Here is a 19,369-nt window from a genome sequence, read left to right on the forward strand (position 1 = left end):
CACCAAACAATGATGACTTTAACAATGTTTTCCTTCCTTATAGATTGATTATTTTGAAAACTTAAATATTAGTTTTAAAGGAATAAAATGATTGGGTTATGATTGTTGTTGAAGGTTTTAATCTCAGTAACAACTAAGAATATCATACAATATTTAGATTTAAGATGAAACAGTTATTTGTATAGTTTGAAAAACACACTAGAAATCAGATGTATAAAAATATACAATGTCCAGACCATACATAAAAATGGATTTCTGACCCAAAATCTGTAGCCAAGAAAATCAACCCAGTGTCTTCAGTAACCATCTCAGGAAGCCAGCCTGCTGTAATTCAGACTTGTAGGAAGTCAGTCTGCCATCTCTACCAACAGACCCAGGAACAAACAATAACTGTAATAATTGGCGTCAACTGACCAGGACTTGATTAATAACTGAGAGTTTTTCTAATTTTTGTCTGTACTTCTTAAGACCAATAAAAGAAAGTTTAATTTGTACTCTAACTCATCATATAGGATGCCTGCTTCTAGTTAGCTTTCTTGCAGCTTCCCAGAATCAACAGCTTTCTATCAGGGCACACCCAGAGCCTTCCATTTTTTCTGCTATAAAATTTTCCCATTTCTCTGCCTGCCTTTGAGTCCCTGCCAAATGCAAATGATAGTGGCTTACTCCCTTGTTATAGCAAGCCATGAATAAATAGTCATTGCTTGTTCTCATTTGGATGGTCGTTGTTTATTTCCACATGCAAAAATATTTTTAAGTAAAACAGATTTTAAAAATTGACCATATATCCATCGCATTAGGGATTGAAAGGCTCATATGAACTGGATTTCACTGGTTTGGTTGAACATCTACTGAGTGAAAAGACTTTTCTAGGTGCTGTAAGGAGAAAAAGATAAAGGTGGCATAGCTTCTGAGTATTCAGAAATCAGATACCTGCAGAGATGACTATTACATGAGACAGAACTTGTCTTGCATGTGATAAAGATGGTTCAAGGTACTGTGGGAGTTAAGGGAGAGATAGTAAGCACACCTAACTTAAAGGATCAATAGAGGCTGCAAGAAGGAGGTTTCACATATTTAAAGTAAAAAAATTAAAAACACAGAAAAATATGCTTAATATATACTAATAAACACACGACATAGAATTAAAATTTGCATTTTGTCACACTCAGACCTTTAAAGTAGATGGATGAATGATAGATAGATGATAGAATTGAAGTCCTTTCTTCTTTCTCAAAGTACTATTCCTCTTTCTCTTCCTGAGGGTGCCCTTATGGATTTGGAGTTTTTTTGGAAAGTGGTCCCTTAGCTAGTTTGGCTATGTGTTTTGATAGATGAAGTCATTTCAGGGCGAGGTGTGGCACAGGCAAAAGTATAGAAGTGGGAAGTGAAAGATGTATCTGGGGAATTGCCTGTGGTTTGGTTTTGTGTGAAACAAGTATAAGGAAGGGGTTGTGGCCATGAAGCTAAGAAGATGAAGAAGATGGCTTGGGCATTGAACATGAAATGCTGAATTCCAGCGAATGAGACTGGTTTGCATTTGGATTTCCGAGTTGAGGAGGTGTGTGAAATGGCTAAGAAGTCCAGAGGCTGTTGCCAGAGTTTACTGGGCGAGTAAGAAGGCCTGGATCCGGTAATGACTAAGAAATTGGGAAAGAGATCACGAGGGGCCCTAGGAAGGCACAGTGTCAGATGGACAGGAGATTGTCAGATGACAGGAAGAGGGGCCCATCAGCGGGTGGAAGTGGGCGTGAATGTGCATGTGGATGTCTGTGCGACCGCGTGTGCGTGTGTGTAGTGTGTATGCATGTGGTCACGCATCTGCTAAGAGGTCAGAGCTGCCTCCTAGAATCAGGAGATGTTTACAAACGTCTCTGTGGACCGCCAACGCCTCAGAGCCGGAAGAGCAGAGCAAGGAGATGAGAAGTGGACAAACCTGCAGAAGCCGAGAAGCCGAGGGAAGGGGTGGGAAGGGGCAGTGCCCAAAACCTGTGAGGGGTGATGCCCACTTTAGAAGTTACCCAACGCGCCTCCTGCGCCCTTCCCCTTTAGGGGCCTGATTCAAAGGCCCCTCGCCGCAACACCCAGCAGCCCACAAAAGGGATTCCCAAAGTCAGTTATGAAACGTCGGGTTAGAGAGCCGGAAGGTATCAAGTCGGCTCCAGGCCCCGCCTCCTCCCCATCCCGGGCGGCGATTGGCCGATGCTTCCCGTTGCTGATAGCATCGGTGGCTGCCAGTGGCTCCACCCCGCGCCTTGCATCTCTTCGCCGGCTCTAGAGGAGAGAGGCGGAGCTGGCCGCGTCTCCCTGGCGACGGCGGACGCAGAGGTGCCGGCTGCTGGTACTTACCAACTAGAGGCGCGCAGGCAGCGACGGAGATCGAAGCAGAAGCGAAGCCATGTCGGATATGGGCTCGGAGGAGTTGGAGGAGAAGGGAGAAAATGATCTTGGGGTGAGAGCTTCGAGTGAGAGAAAGGCTTCACGGGGTACCGGACCCCTGGAGGCCGGATTCGCATAATAGACTGGTCTGGAGGCCAGTTACATACAGTCTCCCTACCAGAGGCCTACCCAGGGACCAAGACCTCGCCGGCCACAGCTAGCACTTGAGAGGTGAAACGTTATGACGTTTGCTTGCCACATCCCAGCTCGCTGTGTCCTACTCCACATCTATCCTCCTGTTAAAGGCAAAGATTTCCAAGTCAAAGGTCCAAGCATCCTCCCCTCTGTCCAGTTTTCTTATGTCTGGGTTCTCCCAAGGTGCCATACTATTTATTTTTAAACTTGATTTTAGAGAGAACGAGGGGGGGGGGGGAGAGAGAGAGATTTGTTGTTCCACTTATTTATGCATTCATTGGTTGATTCTTGTATATGTGGTGACCAGGGATCATACTGCAATCTTGGTGTATTTGGGTGGTGCTCTAACCTGCCCCACCAGGGCAGTGCCATACTATTCTTGGATAAGTATTTCAACAGTGGAGCTTGGCTCCTCAGGATTAAGGTGGATGAAGGAAAGCTGCTTTCTGGCAGCCTTCAAAAATGCTGAGAGGAAATCTCAGGCTCAGCAAAGGCTTCCTGAAGATATTACCACATAGCTCTATAATCACATGTGCTTTCTTCACTCTTGTGGGACCTGACCCTGGTTGTTGGAATTATTCTTTGGTTTAGGCAGCGGAAGAGGTAAGGGATACACAACCAGTGAGGTGAGCTGGGCTCTATGTGAGTGTGTATTGCAGGGGTAGACAAACTTTTTATAAAAACCGCCCACTTTTGCAGTGCTGGTCAACCTAGTCCCTACCACCCACTAGTGGGCGTTCCAGCTTTCATGGTGGGCCAATCAAGGCGCCATTTGGTTGCTCTGCTACTACCCACTACTGGTTTCTCCTGGGAGCACTTTAAAAAAAAGTTACTTGCTCAGGGTCTGTTTCTGAGGGAACCCAACATACAACACATGCCCAGTCAGCTTTCTAGTTTCTCTCCTTAAATAGCCCCACTGGATTTGTAACTTTTTAGTGCCCAGGCATGGTTACCTTCCTCACCTGTAAGACTGGTCAGAGCATGGGGAGGATTTGATGTGTAGCACATGGTTGGCACTTAAAAAGTGGAAGCTTGTAATTATGCTGATTTTTTTTCCCCAGGAATATGAAGGGGACCGAAATGAGGCAGGTGAAAGGCATGGTCATGGGAAAGCCAGACTGCCCAATGGGGACACATATGAGGGGACCTATGAACATGGTAAAAGACACGGCCAGGTCAGAATCGGTGACTTAAGTAGGTAGTCTTCTATATTTAATACTCAATTTGTGAGTATTTAATTCAGAAATGATATAACTCCTACAATCAATGTGTTTCAGGGGACCTACAAATTTAAAAACGGTGCTCGATATATTGGAGAATACTTTAAAAATAGAAAGCATGGTCAAGGCACGTTTATATACCCAGATGGATCAAAATACGAAGGTAATATGTTCTCACAAAGCAGATTTTTGTGTTGCAGAGGCCTTCTTTTGGGACTGAACTTGTCTGTGAATACTGAGATAAATGGGGAATTTTAAAGTTCTCCAGATTAGTCAGTCATTCAACAAACACAAACTGTGTTCCTATGTTCATAAGGTTGATGCATAAACCAGAAAGGCTTGCAATTATGGGAAGTGTGACTGTCCCTGTGACCAGCACATTCTGTCCTGTGAGCCTGTGCATGGAGGAGCAAATGCAAGGGAAGCTGCTGGGCAGAGGCAGATTTAACGGCGGGTGCACCAGGCATGTGCCCTGGGCCCCGACTTCTGAAGGTCTGCACAAAACCCTGCTGCATATGATACACATACTACGCTGCATAGGCACATGAGGCTGCACCCAGGGCCTCAACTGACCTTAATCCGCCTCTGCTGCTGTGTGAACACGAACCTTGGGGAGGGAGTTGTGCCCATGACATTAGATTCTCTGTTGTGTTAGTTTCTTTGAAGTTGTTTTTACTGTTTCCATGTCTGATAGACCCCTTTTCTGATGAAAACTATTTATATTGAGCACTTCCTTCACTGAGGGCTCCTCGTGAGAGGCATTCAACCTTATTAGATTAGTGTTCTTCTCTGCCACAATTCTTAACATGCCAATGCTATGTCTCAAGAAGATTCTTGTTTCCTTATTTCCAAGAACCTCACTGATGCCCCAAGCATTATTGTCATCGGGTGTTCCTATTGTCATAGTCTAATCCAAACAAGGGATGAAGAAAACTCTGAACCTGGGAGGAATGACAAGCGAGGAGTGGGAGTAAGCCTTCAGAAACTGTGTACAAAATTCTACATCTGGGCTTCTTTTCTGGGAAGAAGTTACCTAGTTTCATCAGATTTCCTAAAATGGGTTGGGAACCTATGGCTCGTGAGCCAGATGTGGCTCCTTTGATGGCTGCATCTGGCTTGCAGACAAATTTTAATAAAAAAAATAATAACGTTAAAAATATAAAACATTCTCATATATTACAATCCATTCATTTCCTACCGCTCATGTTAATAGTTGCTGGTGGCTGGCCAATCACAGCTGTCCTCCGGGACAACACCAAATTTTTATTGGATAATGCGTATGGCTCTCACGGAATTACATTTTAAAATATGTGGCATTCATGGCTCTCTCAGCCAAAAAGGTTCCCGACCCCTGTCCTCAAAGATCTATAAACCCAGCCCTGAAATTGTGGTGACAATAGGTGTGACCTTGTACAGGGGACCTCATCCCTGACTGCCTCAGCTTTCTCATCCGTAGTGAATTGATGCACGTAGAACACTCAGAATTGTGCCTGTTGGAAGGAAGCACTCAGTAAATGTTGGCTGGGTGACCACATACCTGTGTGGCAGTATCACCTCTTCATGTGACATATCCTTAGAGAGCAACCTAGAGTTGCCTGCCGTGTTGCCAGGTAAAACCGGAACCCAGGAATCCTGAAACAAAGGCCCTTCCAGAATCAGAGGCCAAGTTTTAGAGTGTTAATTCTCTTCCTGTTGGAGATGAAATTTCTATTTTGTTGTGCAGATCTTAGAAGGCTTGCTCCAGAAGAAACACCTGCTGCTTTTTAAATCAACTTTAAACAATTTAGGGTTTAATTTAATTCTTTCCAAATCCTATGAACCCCCTCTTATTGTTGCCATTTTTTATTTCAGTGTAGATGTTAATACATTTGAACAACATGTAACTGTATATAAAAAAGATTAAAGAATTTTTAATATGAAGGTTAGAGAACCTAAAATGTCTTTGGAAACATTTGTAAATTTTTGTTTCTCCATATGATTTCCTAGTTTACAGCAAGCAGTGACTACTCAGTTTTTTTCTCTGAGATCAGAGAACACATGGCTGAATTCTTTGTGACTGTCTTTTGGCTGACTGCCAACATAAGGGGCACAGAATAGTGTTCTGCAGTTTAATGAGTATGCTCAGACTGTGCCGGAGATATAGCGAATAGTCTCCCAGATATTGGACCCCATCTGATTAAAAAGCCCAGGAAGGAGTGCTGTGAGAAGAGAAATCTGGGAGGAATTCCTAGGTGGGTGGGTGACTTAACTAGACACAGGGAAGCAGGGATGCTTAAGGGATGGGAGATGAGATTGGAGGGGTGGGTGGGTGTCAGAGACAGAGGGCCAATGAGGGTTTGATGTTGGGAAAGGAGAGGAAGAGAGCATATCTATTCATGCTGGTCTGGTGGTCTGTCAAGGGGAACCAATACATATAAAGATGTTTAATAATGAAATTGTGCAGAAGCAAGAAAGTATGACTTAAAGTTGGCTCTTCTGGAAGCTCTCAGATGGCAGGAGCTGGAGGAAGGAATGAGTGCCGGCCATGGGGGTGCTCGTGGAGAAGAGAGTGTGACACGTAGGAACCAAACAAACCCCGATCTCCATTTTAGTTCTGCATGATCTCTCTGGTTTTCAGGTGTTGCATCTACAAAACCATATTTTTGTTATTATACATCCCAAATTCGGTGGCAAGTGCAAGACCCTAGCTGGTGGGTCTCCACAAATGCTATCTCCCTTCTCTTCTGTGTTTCTCTGACACAGCAGCAGGAGAGGAGGGGGGAAGCCACCAGGGAAAATCAATGACTCACTGTGTTTTAAATGGGGAGAAAGTGTCTTGTTCTTCTTTATCCTGTGTGGGCTTTTCATTTTATTTATTTATTTTATTTATTTATTTTTATTTTTTTTGCATTTTTCTGAAGCTGGAAACAGGGAGAGACAGTCAGACAGACTCCCGCATGCACCCGACCGGGATCCACCCGGCACGCCCACCAGGGGGCGACGCTCTGCCCATCAGGGGGCGATGCTCTGCCCATCCTGGGCGTCGCCATGTTGCGACCCTCCTGGGTGTCGCCATGTTGCGACCAGAGCCACTCTAGCGCCTGGGGCAGAGGCCACAGAGCCATCCCCAGCGCCCGGGCCATCTTTGCTCCAATGGAGCCTTGGCTGCGGGAGGGGAAGAGAGAGACAGAGAGGAAGGCGCGGCGGAGGGGTGGAGAAGCAAATGGGCGCTTCTCCTATGTGCCCTGGCCGGGAATCGAACCCGGGTCCTCCGCACGCTAGGCCGACGCTCTACCGCTGAGCCAACCGGCCAGGGCTGGGCTTTTCATTTTAAATGGTCTTTAATCCCCAGAGGACTAGACCCATGGGGAGGCATGGGGAAGATGGTGGGATGGAGAGCTTTGTAACTAATAAGTCTCTCCCAGAGAAAAAACCAGCCCAAACCACCACCCACCCAACCAACTAACCAACCAACCACTAACCAACTAACTGTAGGGATTTCTCCTGAAAAGAAATATAGTTGAAAAAAAACCAAACACTTCAGCTATCATCATCAAGAATGATGAGAAAGTAAGGGATTGGGGTAACAAGACTAAAAAAAAAGTTAATTTTAAATGAAAAAAAAACCAGTAATAAATTTTAAAAATGGCACTCACTTCAAAGGAGAAAACTGACTTAGAGCTGTTAGAGACCAGCCCAGGGGGTGGCTTTCTCTCAGCTACCTCTGCACAGTTTACTGATTATACTCCAATTATAATTATAATAACAGTTATTATCAGTGGATTGTAATCTGCTGGGCAGAATCTCCAGCAAGTTGTTCAGTAAATTGTGACATTTAAAAAGGTTTGCTGCTGCCTGACCAGGCGGTGTGCAGTGGATAGAGCATCAGATTGGGATGCGGAAGACCCAGGTTTGAGACCCCGAGGTCGCCAGCTTGAACGCAGGCTCATCTGGTTTGAGCAAAGCTCACCAGCTTGGACCCAACGTTGCTGGCTTGAGCAAGGGGTTACTCGGTCTGCTGAAGGCCCATGGTCAAGGCACATATGAGAAAGCAATCAATGAACAACTAACGTGTCACAATGAAAAACTAATGATTGATGCTTCTCATCTCTCTCCGTTCCTGTCTTTCTGTCCCTATCTATCCCTCTCTCTGACTCTGTCTCTGAAAAAAAAAAAAAAGAAAAGAAAAAAGAAAGTTTGCTCACCTGTCCTTTCTGGTTGAAATTTAGTGCGTTTTGCAATTTAATTTTTTTCTTTTATATTTGAAAAATTTATGCAAAATACTTAATATATTTTTCTTGCTGCACTACCCTGGAGTTAGATCCCATGTTCATTTGTAGGGTTGTTGTGAACTTTGGAAACTTCTATTAAGGTCCTTTTCATATGTCAGCTGTAAGATGTGAGGACATTGTGAAGGAATATGTTTATACCTTTTAATTGAGGACATTCATTAACTAGTTTGTTGTTTTCTTAATGGTAGAGCTATGTTATGAATTTTATGATCACTTTGCCAACTTCAGTATTTCTTGTCAAGTGAGCAGGTAACTAGCCAGACCCTGCATGGCGGTGAATAGGCAGGGACACTCAGGTGAGGGAGGAGTCCACACAAAGGCCCGAATGGCAAAGGCAGGGAGCCCACTCATACGAAGCTGTGTGCAGGCAGGGCTGCTCTGAGCAACTGGGCTCGGAAGGTGCATTGGAGCCAAGTGACAAGGTCAAGAATGGAGTGACATGCTGGCACGTGGCCAAAAATCAAGGCTTGAGGTGGCTACTGGGTCAGTAAACACATGCAAGGCAGAAGAATGTGGTGTTGGGACCTCTGGCAGCAGGGCGGACAATCCTTGGTTTGAATCCTTGCTGTGTGGCTGGCCAACTGTGAGACCTGCTGTCAGCACACACGTATGACTGTAGCCTCCACTCATACATCTGCCCAGTCACTTCCTAACTTAACCTCCCTTAGCCAGCTCCCCACTCCATGCCCTTCCGCCGAGGGGTAGGGTGGGAGGGAAGTCAGAGTGGGAAGAGACAGTGATGAAGGGTTGGCCCCCTTCTTCTCACCAGGGCTTGCTTTTGTGTTGTCTCTTCCAGGGGAGTGGATGGATGACCAAAAGCAAGGCCACGGCGTCTACTACTATGTCAATAACGACACCTACACTGGAGACTGGTTTGCTGACCAAAGGTGTGGTTCTCTCTTTAGATTGATTCATGTAATGAGAATATGATGTCTTATTAAGAAACAGAATCATGACATAAGTCCACAAACCAATCCTGCCTGGCAGTCCAAACCCTTCATGGCTTTAAGGGTTTATGATGCGCTATGGGGCAGGTGCAGACTCACAGGGAAAAGCCGTGGGTCCTTCACCCTATAGCCCCAGGGAGTGAGGGCACAGAAAAAGGACCTTCTGGGGACTGAGCCTCAGCTCCCAGAAGTGCTACCTCTTCTGCATGAGAACCAGAAGGTTCCTGCTGCCTGGCACGTGCTTCCTGCCCCACGCTTGGGCATGGTGAGCAGGAGGCATGCTATGATGGGTCAGACACAGATGGCTTATGATTCTATGTCAGTCTAGGCTACCCTCAATGGAAATGCCTGTTTTCTACACCTGGAAGGTCTTTTACTGCTACAGAACAAAAGGCTTGTGCTCCCTGTCTTTACCAGGCACGGACAAGGCACCTATGTCTACGCAGAGACTGGCAGCAAGTACGTGGGGTCCTGGGTGAATGGGCAGCAGGAGGGCGCAGCTGAGCTCATTCACTTGAACCACAGATACCAGGGCAAGTTCTTGAACAAAAAGGTAAGTCAGTGGGAAGTGATGTTTAACAGCAAAATATGCAGTGCTCTCCTCTTTGTGTAACCCTGTGAACAAAAAGTACTAAAACTTCAGGGACACCCTCCCATCTTGAGTATGGAAAATGAGGCCACTGTGCCTCCCTCTAAGCATCCTGATACCCACAGGGGGCAGAGCATGGGTCAGGGGGAGGCTTGGCCAGTTTCTCTGCATCCCAGTAAATCCCAGACTCTTCCAGCAGTGGTCTATCACGTCCTTATAACACAGGGGCATGTGGCCTTCTGTTGTGTGTGCTCAATTTCAAGGGTGAATCAGATATGAGATCCTTATTTGTCGGGAACGACTGAACATTTTCTGCTGTTGAGCATGTGGAGTTTTGACTTTCTTTCCCCTGGGGGACACAAGGCTGGAGCTGGGGAGAAAGACCACAGTACCTTCCTGGTCTGATGGCTGTGGGTTCTGAGAACTGCCCAGAGAACCACCTGGAGTGCCAGACCTTGGGTTGGAGGCCTCCAGCTTGCAGTATCCACGTTGGTTACCTCTGCTGGGAGGACTTCGCGGCTCTGCCTGCCCTTCTGTCTAATTCCCGGTGGGATGCAGAGAAATCCTGGCGAACTGAGAGCCTACCACCTTGGCACTCACGTTGTTCAGTCAGGGGCTGAACAGATGCTGTCCCTGAGACAGCTGTTAGAAGTCCGCACAGGGAACACTTCACTGAATGAAGGAGCCTCACACTCTTCTAACAATTGGGGTTCATTTACATATCGTTCACACCCTAATTACAGACTCTCCTTTGAGTCTTTGAAAAACAGCTCATTCTCCTTAAATCTACACATTGCACATGTGATTCCAGCAAAACTTTTGTGGGCTATTTAGTAGGATAGAGCTATACAGACCAGTAAAGCTGAAAGTCTAGAGCTGGATACAAGTATGTATAATAATTTAGTGCTCCATGAGGACGTAATTTCAAATTCATAAAGAAATTACAGGAGAAGTTAAGAAATGGTGCTGGACCAACTTGGTAACCATTTGGGAGAAAAATAAAATCAGAGTTTGTCCTCCAGCTTATAGATAAAGATCTTTTCTAGGACAAATAAAGATTTAAATGTAAATAAATTCACAGTGAGAAAAATAAGTGAATATTTATTAACTTTAAAATGAAGAAGGAAACTTTGTAAATGAAAATATAAAGGGAAAAAGTAGTTTTTACCTGATAAAAATAATCCTTTATAGCTTAGAAAACACTAGAAAGAAAACTTAAAAATTCTGTGATGAATGGAGCTAGGTTATTTGCCACATTTAATATATAAAGCACTTATATCAATGTGATTCAAGTGGTCATAACTTAAAATATATGACTTAAAATGAATTTCTAAAAATTAACATTTTAATTTTTTCTTTAAAAAAATAATGTTTGTCCCTGAGCTCAGTGCCCAGGAGCCAGTGAGCTTTTCTCATTTTCATTTTTTCATTTCCTGCATGTACCCTGACTGGAGATAAAACCCGCAACTCTGTCGCATCGGGACCGATACTACAACCAACTGAGCTACTCAGCCAGGGCTAAAAATAATATTTTATATATTAAAACTGTAAAAACAGAACAAAATGTTAAGGGCCAGATAAAAACAAGATTTTGAGAACGAAGAGCCTCTTAAGTGCTGTTGTGAGAATGAGAATTATTAAAGCCTCATTCTGGTGTACCTATACTGCACATACTTCTGCCCAAAAATGTTACTTCTGAAAACTTATCCTAAGGAAAATGCCAGAAGTGCACTCAAAGATTTAACCCAGGATATGTTTACTTCTGCTGTCTTTGTCAAAGGAAAGTGAGAGTGGACCCAGGATCAGCAATAGTAAATGAGTGAAATAGATTTTGATTCTCAGATGAAATAAAATACCAGGTTGATGACTGGTGTTGTGGAAGAATATTTGTAAACACAGGAAGACATTCATACCATACATCTAGTAAAAATAGAGTTGGAGTCAGTATATGTAAATTGTCCGATTTATAATACAAAAAAACCCTCTGTCTTAGAAACAAGGTTACAGAGACTACATCAAAATGTTAGTAGTTCTATCACTATCTAGTTTGCTTGTGGCTGTTGTCTTAGTGAAATTTTTGTAATAAATACATGACTTTTATAAAGAGATAAAATAGAGTGAAGTTTTTAAAAAACAAAAACACAGTCCTACTTTGCAATTCCATTAATTATTAGTTCAGAAAAGCAATCTTTGTTCCATACTGGACTTCCCCTATACTCATGAGGTGGGTGGGTTTTATGGGGGGTAACATTTCTAAAGCATTTGGGACTTTCTATTGAGTGCTGACTCTCAAAAGTTAGGCACCTCTTGGTTTCCCTTTGCCCATAGCCTACCGGCCCCGGCAAGTACGTGTTTGACATTGGATGCGAGCAGCATGGGGAGTATCGTCTCACAGATGCGGTAAGTGATGGAGGATATATCATTTCCTACACTTGTGGGCAAGAGAGCTGCTCAGAGACATTGATCTCACAGACGGACAGGTGAGATGTCCGGTCTTGGGGGACTTTCAGTTATCCTCATTCCTTCTTCACTGACGTGTGTTAGTCTAGGAACTAAATGGCCAGAACTCAATGATATAATTTCACAGTTATTGCTGAAATCTAGACCTAGTTCCTCTGCAGAGGAACCAGCTAATTCTGAGCCAGCCAGAGGCTCTGGACAGTTAGGTCCTAGAAATGATGACTGAAATCTATCATCAGATTTGTGCAATAACTCAACATTTTAGGTGTGTTCAGATAACTTGCACCACTTACAGTTTTCTCAGTTTGTTTCTTTCCAACACTTAACATTAACATTAATATTAATAATAAATCAATACTCTGTGGTTCATACTAAAATTAGCTAGCTAATTTGTCATTATTATGCACCCAAATGTGTGTGTATTTGGGGGAGGCATGTCTGTATTTGTATTTCTGTTTGTCTGCCCAAGGCTTATAGATAATAGGCAATTTAGTAAAATACCACGGGCACTCCCCAGTATCCCCACTACCCCAGGGTAGACCCAAGGCACCCCACCAGGGTACCCCACCACCCAGACAGGCCCTGGGCCCCTCTTTTCCTGGTTTCTTTTCCCAGGGTGTTCTACTTCCTTTGTAATTACTCCACCACAGTCACTTTGCCCCCCAAAACAGCCCATGATTCCAAAGTCTGTGGGTCGATGTCTACCTTCCTTACTGTGACCAGAGGCTCATCAGCCTGTTCCCTTGGCCTTTTTCTCTTGCCCTGCTTCATAGCCACTGTGCTCCAGCTGACATGGATTGTGGTCAGGGTCATTTTCTTAGTTAACTATAGAATATGAAATGTCCGAAATGCTTGATTTTGTTGCCAAAAATGAGGCCTCACCACCCCTGAGCATTGTGTCTTCTTGGTTCCCAGGACGTCTAGTCTGAATGTGAGGAGGGTTTCCAGAAGTGATCAGGGACATGTCATCTTCCATGCACCTCTAGAACTCAGTGCATTTGTCTTTGTGGGAATCCCACACACCAGCCTCGAACAAAACACATCTGACTGGCTCTGTGGTAGGACTACTGATTGCTTTTGCTCTCCCTGGAGTTGGAAAACTCTTACTTGGCCCCCAAAGGAACCTGTCTGCTAAGGTCACTGTCCTGCCATTTGTAACAGATCTAACGTTTACAGTCTTGGTGATGGAGCAGTTATTTTCACTTACAAAGTGATAAAAATAAAACACATTAAGTATTTTTCAGTTCCAGGCAAAAGTTAAATTAGAAGTCAGTATTTCAGGATAAAAAGAAGAAATAGGAAGAACCGCTAGAAACACCTAAGGGGGAAATACTTATACACCCCCCCCCCCACACTCTTTCTATCATATTTGGGAACAAGTCTGTGTAGAAATGCACGCGACCCAAGGACCTTTGTCCACAGCCAGCACTGCACGCCGGGTGATGACCACACTGTGATGAAACAGAAAAGCCTACATTTTCAAAGGGGAATGCATTCCTTTAGAGAAGGGGTAGAGAACTGCAGCCCATGGACCAAATCTGGCAGCAGCCTGTTTTGAATTTTTTTTCCAATTGTAGTAAAATACGTATAACATAGGAAATCCTCTGGTGGGCTGAGTGACGGAAAGTGGCCGCTTTGGAATTTCATTTTCCCTCCGTAATCCTTGAGACTGGAGCTTTAGTGCTTATCCCTTTCGATATCACTATAAGCTCATTTTAGCATGCTTTTAGGCCCTTTCTTACTGTGATAGGATGGATCTCAGGGCAGGAAAATGTTGCTGAGATGTGGAAAAATGCTTCTCACTGTGGTCAATGCTTGATTGCCCCAGAGCTGGGGAGTGTAGGTCTGCAGGCTCTCCCGGCGCCTGTGGGGAGTGTGCTGGCACCTTGTCCCACTACATTTTATTCCTCATCCTAGTGCCACTCCCGCCACCCCCACCCCATGCTCAAGCCTTAGGCCAGGGGTCCCCAAACTTTTTACACAGGGGGCCAGTTCACTGTCCTTCAGACAGGGCCGGACTATAAAAAAAAACTATGAACAAATCCCTATGCACACTGCACATATCTTATTTTAAAGTTAAAAAAAAAAACAGGAACAAATACAATATTTAAAATAAAGAACAAGTAAATTTAAATCAACAAGCTGGCCAGTATTTCAATGGGAACTATGGGCCTGCTTTTGGCTAATGAGATGGTCAATATCCGGTTCCATATTTGTCACTGCTAGCCGTAACAAGTGATATGTGCTCCTCTCACTGACCACCAATGAAAGAGGTGCCCCTTCTGGAAGTGCAGCGGGGGCCGGATAAAATGGCCTCAGGGGGCCGCATGTGGCCTGCGGGCCGTAGTTTGGGGACCCCTGCCTTAGATTATACCTGGACAGTTGGCAATTGATCTGATCACTGATTCCTATTATACGAATGCTCAAAAGCAATTAACCTGCCCTTTCTCCCCTCCCTTTAAGTATCTGCAGTGCGTTTTCAGACACACTGGCAAATCCACATTTTTAAACTTAAAACAGGAAAGAGGGGAAGAGGAAGAGGAAGAGGAGTCATTAATAAATGTCATTCCAAAATGGAAAGCTACCAAGATCACAGAATTGGCCTTGTGGACGCCGACCCTCGCTGAGGGGCAGCCGCCTGTGGATGTGCCTGGCCAGGAGGAGGCCCCGGGAACGGAGGGTATGGCGCCTGCAGGTGTGGGAGGGGTGGGTTGAGAACAGCATCCGCACAGGCTGGCTGGAAGTTGGGCTCCTGGGACACTGATGTGGTCCCTCCCATACACAAGGGGTTATCAGGGAAAGCCTTTGGGATCAGAAGGGCAGTGATCAGTAGGATTGATTACATAGAGTCAAGCCATGATTCAGGCCCTCACAACCTTAGTTAATTCCATGGGAGGCCCTGGATATAAAATGTTTCTTGGAACTTTTATCCCTTCACCTTGCTCAGTGATTGGTTGTGGGTGTGACCTCAGGAAAGCTGGCTGACAGCAGCTGGGTGACAAGCCCTTCCGTGGGGTCTGGGCCGTATTCTCCATGGCCATCACTGTGGTCATCCTGAGTAGTTACACTGCCTGGGATGTTGAAGAATTGCAAGAGATTAAAAGCTAAGTCAAATTGACTTAAGTGAAACTACACTAATTTATTGGTTCATACAACTGGAGGTCAAGGTGTACCAGGCATGGTTGGATCAGGCCTTAGCTCACTGGTCTCTGCTCTCATAAGCCTTGGCTCTGCTTTTTTCCCTTTGGAGACTAATCCTCACTGACTTTATCAAATTGTCACCTAGTCAGCTGAAGGACACTGGGGAACAGAGAGCTTCTCTTCCCCAATATGGTCATCCAAACCCTTGGGAAGTGGAGCCACCATCCCTGAAGCAGTCATTGTGGTGAGGGATGGGAGGCTCTGTTGGCCAGGTCTGGGCTGGAGCTGGGTGATGTCCACTGGGAAGGGGTGGTCCCTTGAGGGATAAGGGAGGGTGGGAGTCACACAGGTGAGCAAGCAGCCACCCTGCACAGGCCTGTGCTCCGCTGGACACTGTGTTTCTTTGTTTCATCGCAGGTGAAGGAGAGCCTGTGGAGGAGTCCCAGGCGCTGACAGATGTTTCAGACGGGGAGGGCGATGTCACGAGGCCTGGGGAGGAAGATACTGATGCCTTCAGGGAGGAAAGCGGTGATTTCAACCGGGGAGAATACCGCTATAACAGCACAGACCAGGGTGAGCCCATGCTCTGGGGGGCACAGGGGTGGTGGAAAGTGAGGCTGCACACACACTGGGATGGGCTGTAGGTTCTCCTCCCTGACCACGGCCACGCTTGGTCCAGGCCTGAACAACTGGGAGAAGGTCTCTGAAGACCTTCCCTGAACTCACATAGGACCCACAGGTACACAGTACCCCTAGGTGCTCCTGTGACCCTCCCACAGCTGCAGGGACAGCGGGTGCCATGCATGCTCTCTCTGATCTTTGCTAATTTTCATTTCTACCAGGAAAGCAGGCCTCAGGCTGCAGTGTTCTGTGAGAAATGCATAACATGGCTGTGTGTTATTACAGGGTTGACCAGGGCTGAGTCACAGGATTAAGAGCTGGCACTGTTGGGAATCAAACCTTTTTAGGTGGGTTTGAGTATACCATTAGTCTGGAAGCTTCTGCCACTGCAGGTCCTGGGACAGGGATGTGACCTCGAGTCTGCTTAGGGCTTCCGGTTCCTCAAATCTTCATAAATCTTTCCTTGAGTGCTGAGAGCATGGCCAGAAAGCTCAGGGAGGGTTCTCTCTTTCCAATTTCCTACATCTGATGTCAAGTGGATATCTTGGTGGACAGGCCACCGGTGGTCTGAGATATGTGGTCCTTGGGCCTAGGGTCTTAGTTGCGACTTAGTTGGTCTAGGCTGTAAATTGAGGGAAAATATATTTCCTTTTATTTTGAAACTAATATCTGAGATAATTACAGCACACAAAGCTGTTTTCTAACCACTTTAAACACAAATGGACTTGGACTTTTGTCAGCAACATGATCCCAAATACTATAGTAATGCACCAAAGAATTATGCACCACCATGTGGCCTCGTGGCTGAGAACTAGGGCCTGGAAATCTGGCTTCACCAGTTTGCGGCCTGTGACTGCCTGTCCTGTTCTTCCTGCATCCCTCATTGGCATAATGCAGAGAATGACCCTTAGTGCCTGTGGGATTCTGTGAGGATGCAGTGTGCTCATGTTCATACAGTGTCTAACAGGCACAGAGATGCTCTTGCGAGGAGGTCCTGGGCAGGTACTGAGCATCTCCCACCGGGAGACACCATGCTGGCTCAGCCCCTGAGGAATGGGCAGAAAGCTCGTAGGACATCAGTGACTTGACTGCCTTATGACCTCTATGTGACTCTTAGGTACAGGACAGGTGCATGACTTACCTAGAGCATCCATAGAAAGAACTTCTGGGAGAGGGAGAACCTCTAGGTACCTTGAGAGAGTTGGGGGAGGTGGAACGTTGAAACCAAGAAGGAACTATTGCTTAGACAGACAGCAAGGTGGAGAGTAGGGCAAGGTCCCTTTCTGATGGCCTTTCCTTGAGAGCTTGAGGTGACGTTTGGACTTGATCCTGAGTACAGTGAGGAGGGAGCCTCTAATTAGGGAGCTCCTCTGGGGCTGGTGGGGGTTGGGTGCCCTGGGGCCAGGCAACAAAGAGGAAGAAGGGGCTCCACTTGGGTAGTGTGGGCTCCCCCACACAGAAGCCATGGTGGGGGGAGCACAAGGAGGGGATAGGCATGAGTGATATTCAGAATGAGGAATCCAGGGACCAGGCTGGGGATATTAGGCTGAGTCCATGGCATTAGGACCAACTAGTGTCTGAGACTTCCGATTCTTGAAACAGCTTGGACAGAAGGAAGGTTATCTTAACTCAGCAGTTTTGGCCTTCAGGGGACATTTGACGATGTCTGGAGACTTGGAGGCTGGGCAAGGTGACAAGTTGTGCTGGAATAGAGGCTAGGGGTGTTATTGAATATTCTACAATACACAGGACATACAACAGAGGATGATATGGTCCCAAATGCCAGCTTAGCAAATATAGAATTAAAAAACCCCCAGTTAATATCAAATGTACTCATGCTTCCCTTTTCTTCCCAGGAAATGTAGTTTTTGAAGAAGATGATACTAGACAGTCTGATCCAGACTAAGACGGGACCCAAAGAATGGGGACTGTGTCATACAAATGTCTGTCACTTGGGTGGTTAACACTAACCCATTACTAATCTTTCTTACTTAGTTGTTTGTGAAAATGGTTTAAATTGCAAATAAATTTCTTCATTTTCCTTTGTTGATGAAATCGCCTCTACCTCACATTCCTTTTTTTTTTTTTTAAGATTTTTATTTATTAATTTTTTTAGAGAGGAAAGAGAAAGAGAGAGAGAGAAGGGGGGGAGGAGCAGGAAGCATCAACTCCCATATGTGCCTTGACCTGGCAAGCCCAGGGTTTTGAACTGGCAACCTCAGCATTCCAGGTTGATGCTTTATCCACTGCACCACCACAGGCCAGGCCTGCCTCATGTTCTTTACACTAAATGTTACCAGGTTGTTTTACCTTGGTTTTCAGGGTGTCTTCTGGGATAATGAAAACTGCCACACCACTGACCCTCTACAGGACATGGTGGGGACCAGACTTCTGGCTGGGCCAGGGCAGTAATAGATACTGAATCTCCTCTCTCAAATGACCCTCAAGAGAACTGGGAAAACATCTAGACAATGAGAATTCCTGTGTGCGATTCTCATAAAACACAACATCATAAATACACTTTAGGTTGGATGAGAATGCAGACGCTGCCATTGGAAGTGTGCTCTGCCCTTCCCACAGCTTCAGCACACCAGTATGGGTTTTGGGGCACCCTGCCGATAGCTGAGAGGCAGGGCGCCCACAGGCGTGGCTTTGCCTGCATGTACCCTTTTTGGGTCTCCTACTGGGCTGGAGGCTAACACCTAGGTCACCATCCTGGCCCCTCCTTCTCCTCTCAGCACCAGTTCAAGCCCCAGTCTTATAAAATCACAAACTCTGGAGGAGCCCCTGCCTCCCACCCTGCCAGTTCTGCATCACCTATCCTCCATTGTCCCGAGTCACTCAAAGGGTAAGTGTCTTTAGATCCTCCCAAAAGTCCTCTGTAGTTGGTCTGCCCAACCTGAGGCCATGTGCTCTATCTGGTTTTTATGTTCTTAAACATGGGGCCTCTTTAAGAACAATACGTCATGAACCCAGTATCTGGGCCTCTTTAAGAAAAAGCACACAGCATTATAACTATAAAATTATATTCAAACAAAAATTTATTTAGACTAAAGAAAGAAATCTCAAAAAATTACAAACTAAAAGGTTGAGAAATTCACGAACAGCACAATGTCAGAAAACTATCAGATTATTGCTATTAATTCATTGCCTAATACAAATCTCTATTGCTTCTTTTCCTGTGCCTTTTGCCAGCTATAGATGTCCAAACTTTATCTCGGACCTGAGCCACTTGGCTGAATCTTCTTCTTGTGGCACTAGGATTTCAGTTGATTTTCTTGGGTTCCAGGTTTGTGGTTCTGGCATCTGCAAATACAGATACCAGGCCTTTCGTATATGTGCTGGAGGGCTGGGGGTTCTGCACATGGGTGGGAAGGGGCTCCTCTGTTCTGCATCTTTACAGTCCGCAGTTCCTTGGGCTGATTTGGAGCCTGAAGGTGTGGGAGGGAGCAGTTAGGGATGTTTGTGAGACTTCGTAAACCCTGACACCAGGTGACAAAGTGGCTCAAAATAGAGGAGACCCCAGAGCCACTCTGCATTGGGAGC

General features: G+C 45.6%; 2 protein-coding genes across 6 annotated transcripts in view; one reads left to right on the top strand and one right to left on the bottom strand.

Moving 5' to 3' along the window:
- Window positions 1-2,344: 2,344 nt before the first annotated feature.
- Window positions 2,345-17,781, top strand: RSPH1 (radial spoke head component 1). Of its 5 annotated transcripts, none has more exons than XM_066254942.1 (10): window positions 2,345-2,452; window positions 3,636-3,749; window positions 3,852-3,957; window positions 8,862-8,952; window positions 9,430-9,565; window positions 11,930-12,001; window positions 14,582-14,741; window positions 15,620-15,775; window positions 16,109-16,170; window positions 17,680-17,749. In XM_066254942.1, the coding sequence occupies exons 1-9, from the start codon at window positions 2,399-2,401 to the stop codon at window positions 16,135-16,137; spliced, it is 918 nt and encodes a 305-aa protein (XP_066111039.1). In that variant the 5' UTR covers window positions 2,345-2,398; the 3' UTR covers window positions 16,138-16,170; window positions 17,680-17,749. The 5 variants fall into 5 exon arrangements, with proteins under 5 accessions (XP_066111039.1, XP_066111041.1, XP_066111038.1 ...); XM_066254944.1 differs by having other exon boundaries at window positions 15,620-15,730; XM_066254941.1 differs by lacking the exon at window positions 16,109-16,170 and having other exon boundaries at window positions 17,680-17,781.
- An 890-nt stretch (window positions 17,782-18,671) lies between these two features.
- UBASH3A (ubiquitin associated and SH3 domain containing A) overlaps window positions 18,672-19,369 on the bottom strand; it is a 39,582-nt gene continuing 38,884 nt past the window's right edge. Inside the window, exon 15 of the mRNA XM_066254946.1 lies at window positions 18,672-19,254. The gene's annotated coding sequence lies outside the window, so the exon portion shown is untranslated. The remainder of the gene's footprint in view (window positions 19,255-19,369) is intronic.

This window comes from Saccopteryx bilineata, chromosome 2, assembly GCF_036850765.1.
Source record: "Saccopteryx bilineata isolate mSacBil1 chromosome 2, mSacBil1_pri_phased_curated, whole genome shotgun sequence".
NCBI lineage: Eukaryota > Metazoa > Chordata > Mammalia > Chiroptera > Emballonuridae > Saccopteryx > Saccopteryx bilineata.

Coding starts and splice junctions, on each gene's coding strand:
- RSPH1 (XM_066254940.1), top strand. CDS start 2,399: ATGTCGGATATGGGCTCGGAGGAGTTGGAGGAGAAGGGAGAAAATGAT. Junction 12,002..14,581: donor AGTATCGTCTCACAGATGCG/GTAAGTGATGGA, acceptor AACTTAAAACAG/GAAAGAGGGGAAGAGGAAGA. Junction 14,742..15,619: donor GGAGGCCCCGGGAACGGAGG/GTATGGCGCCTG, acceptor GTTTCATCGCAG/GTGAAGGAGAGCCTGTGGAG.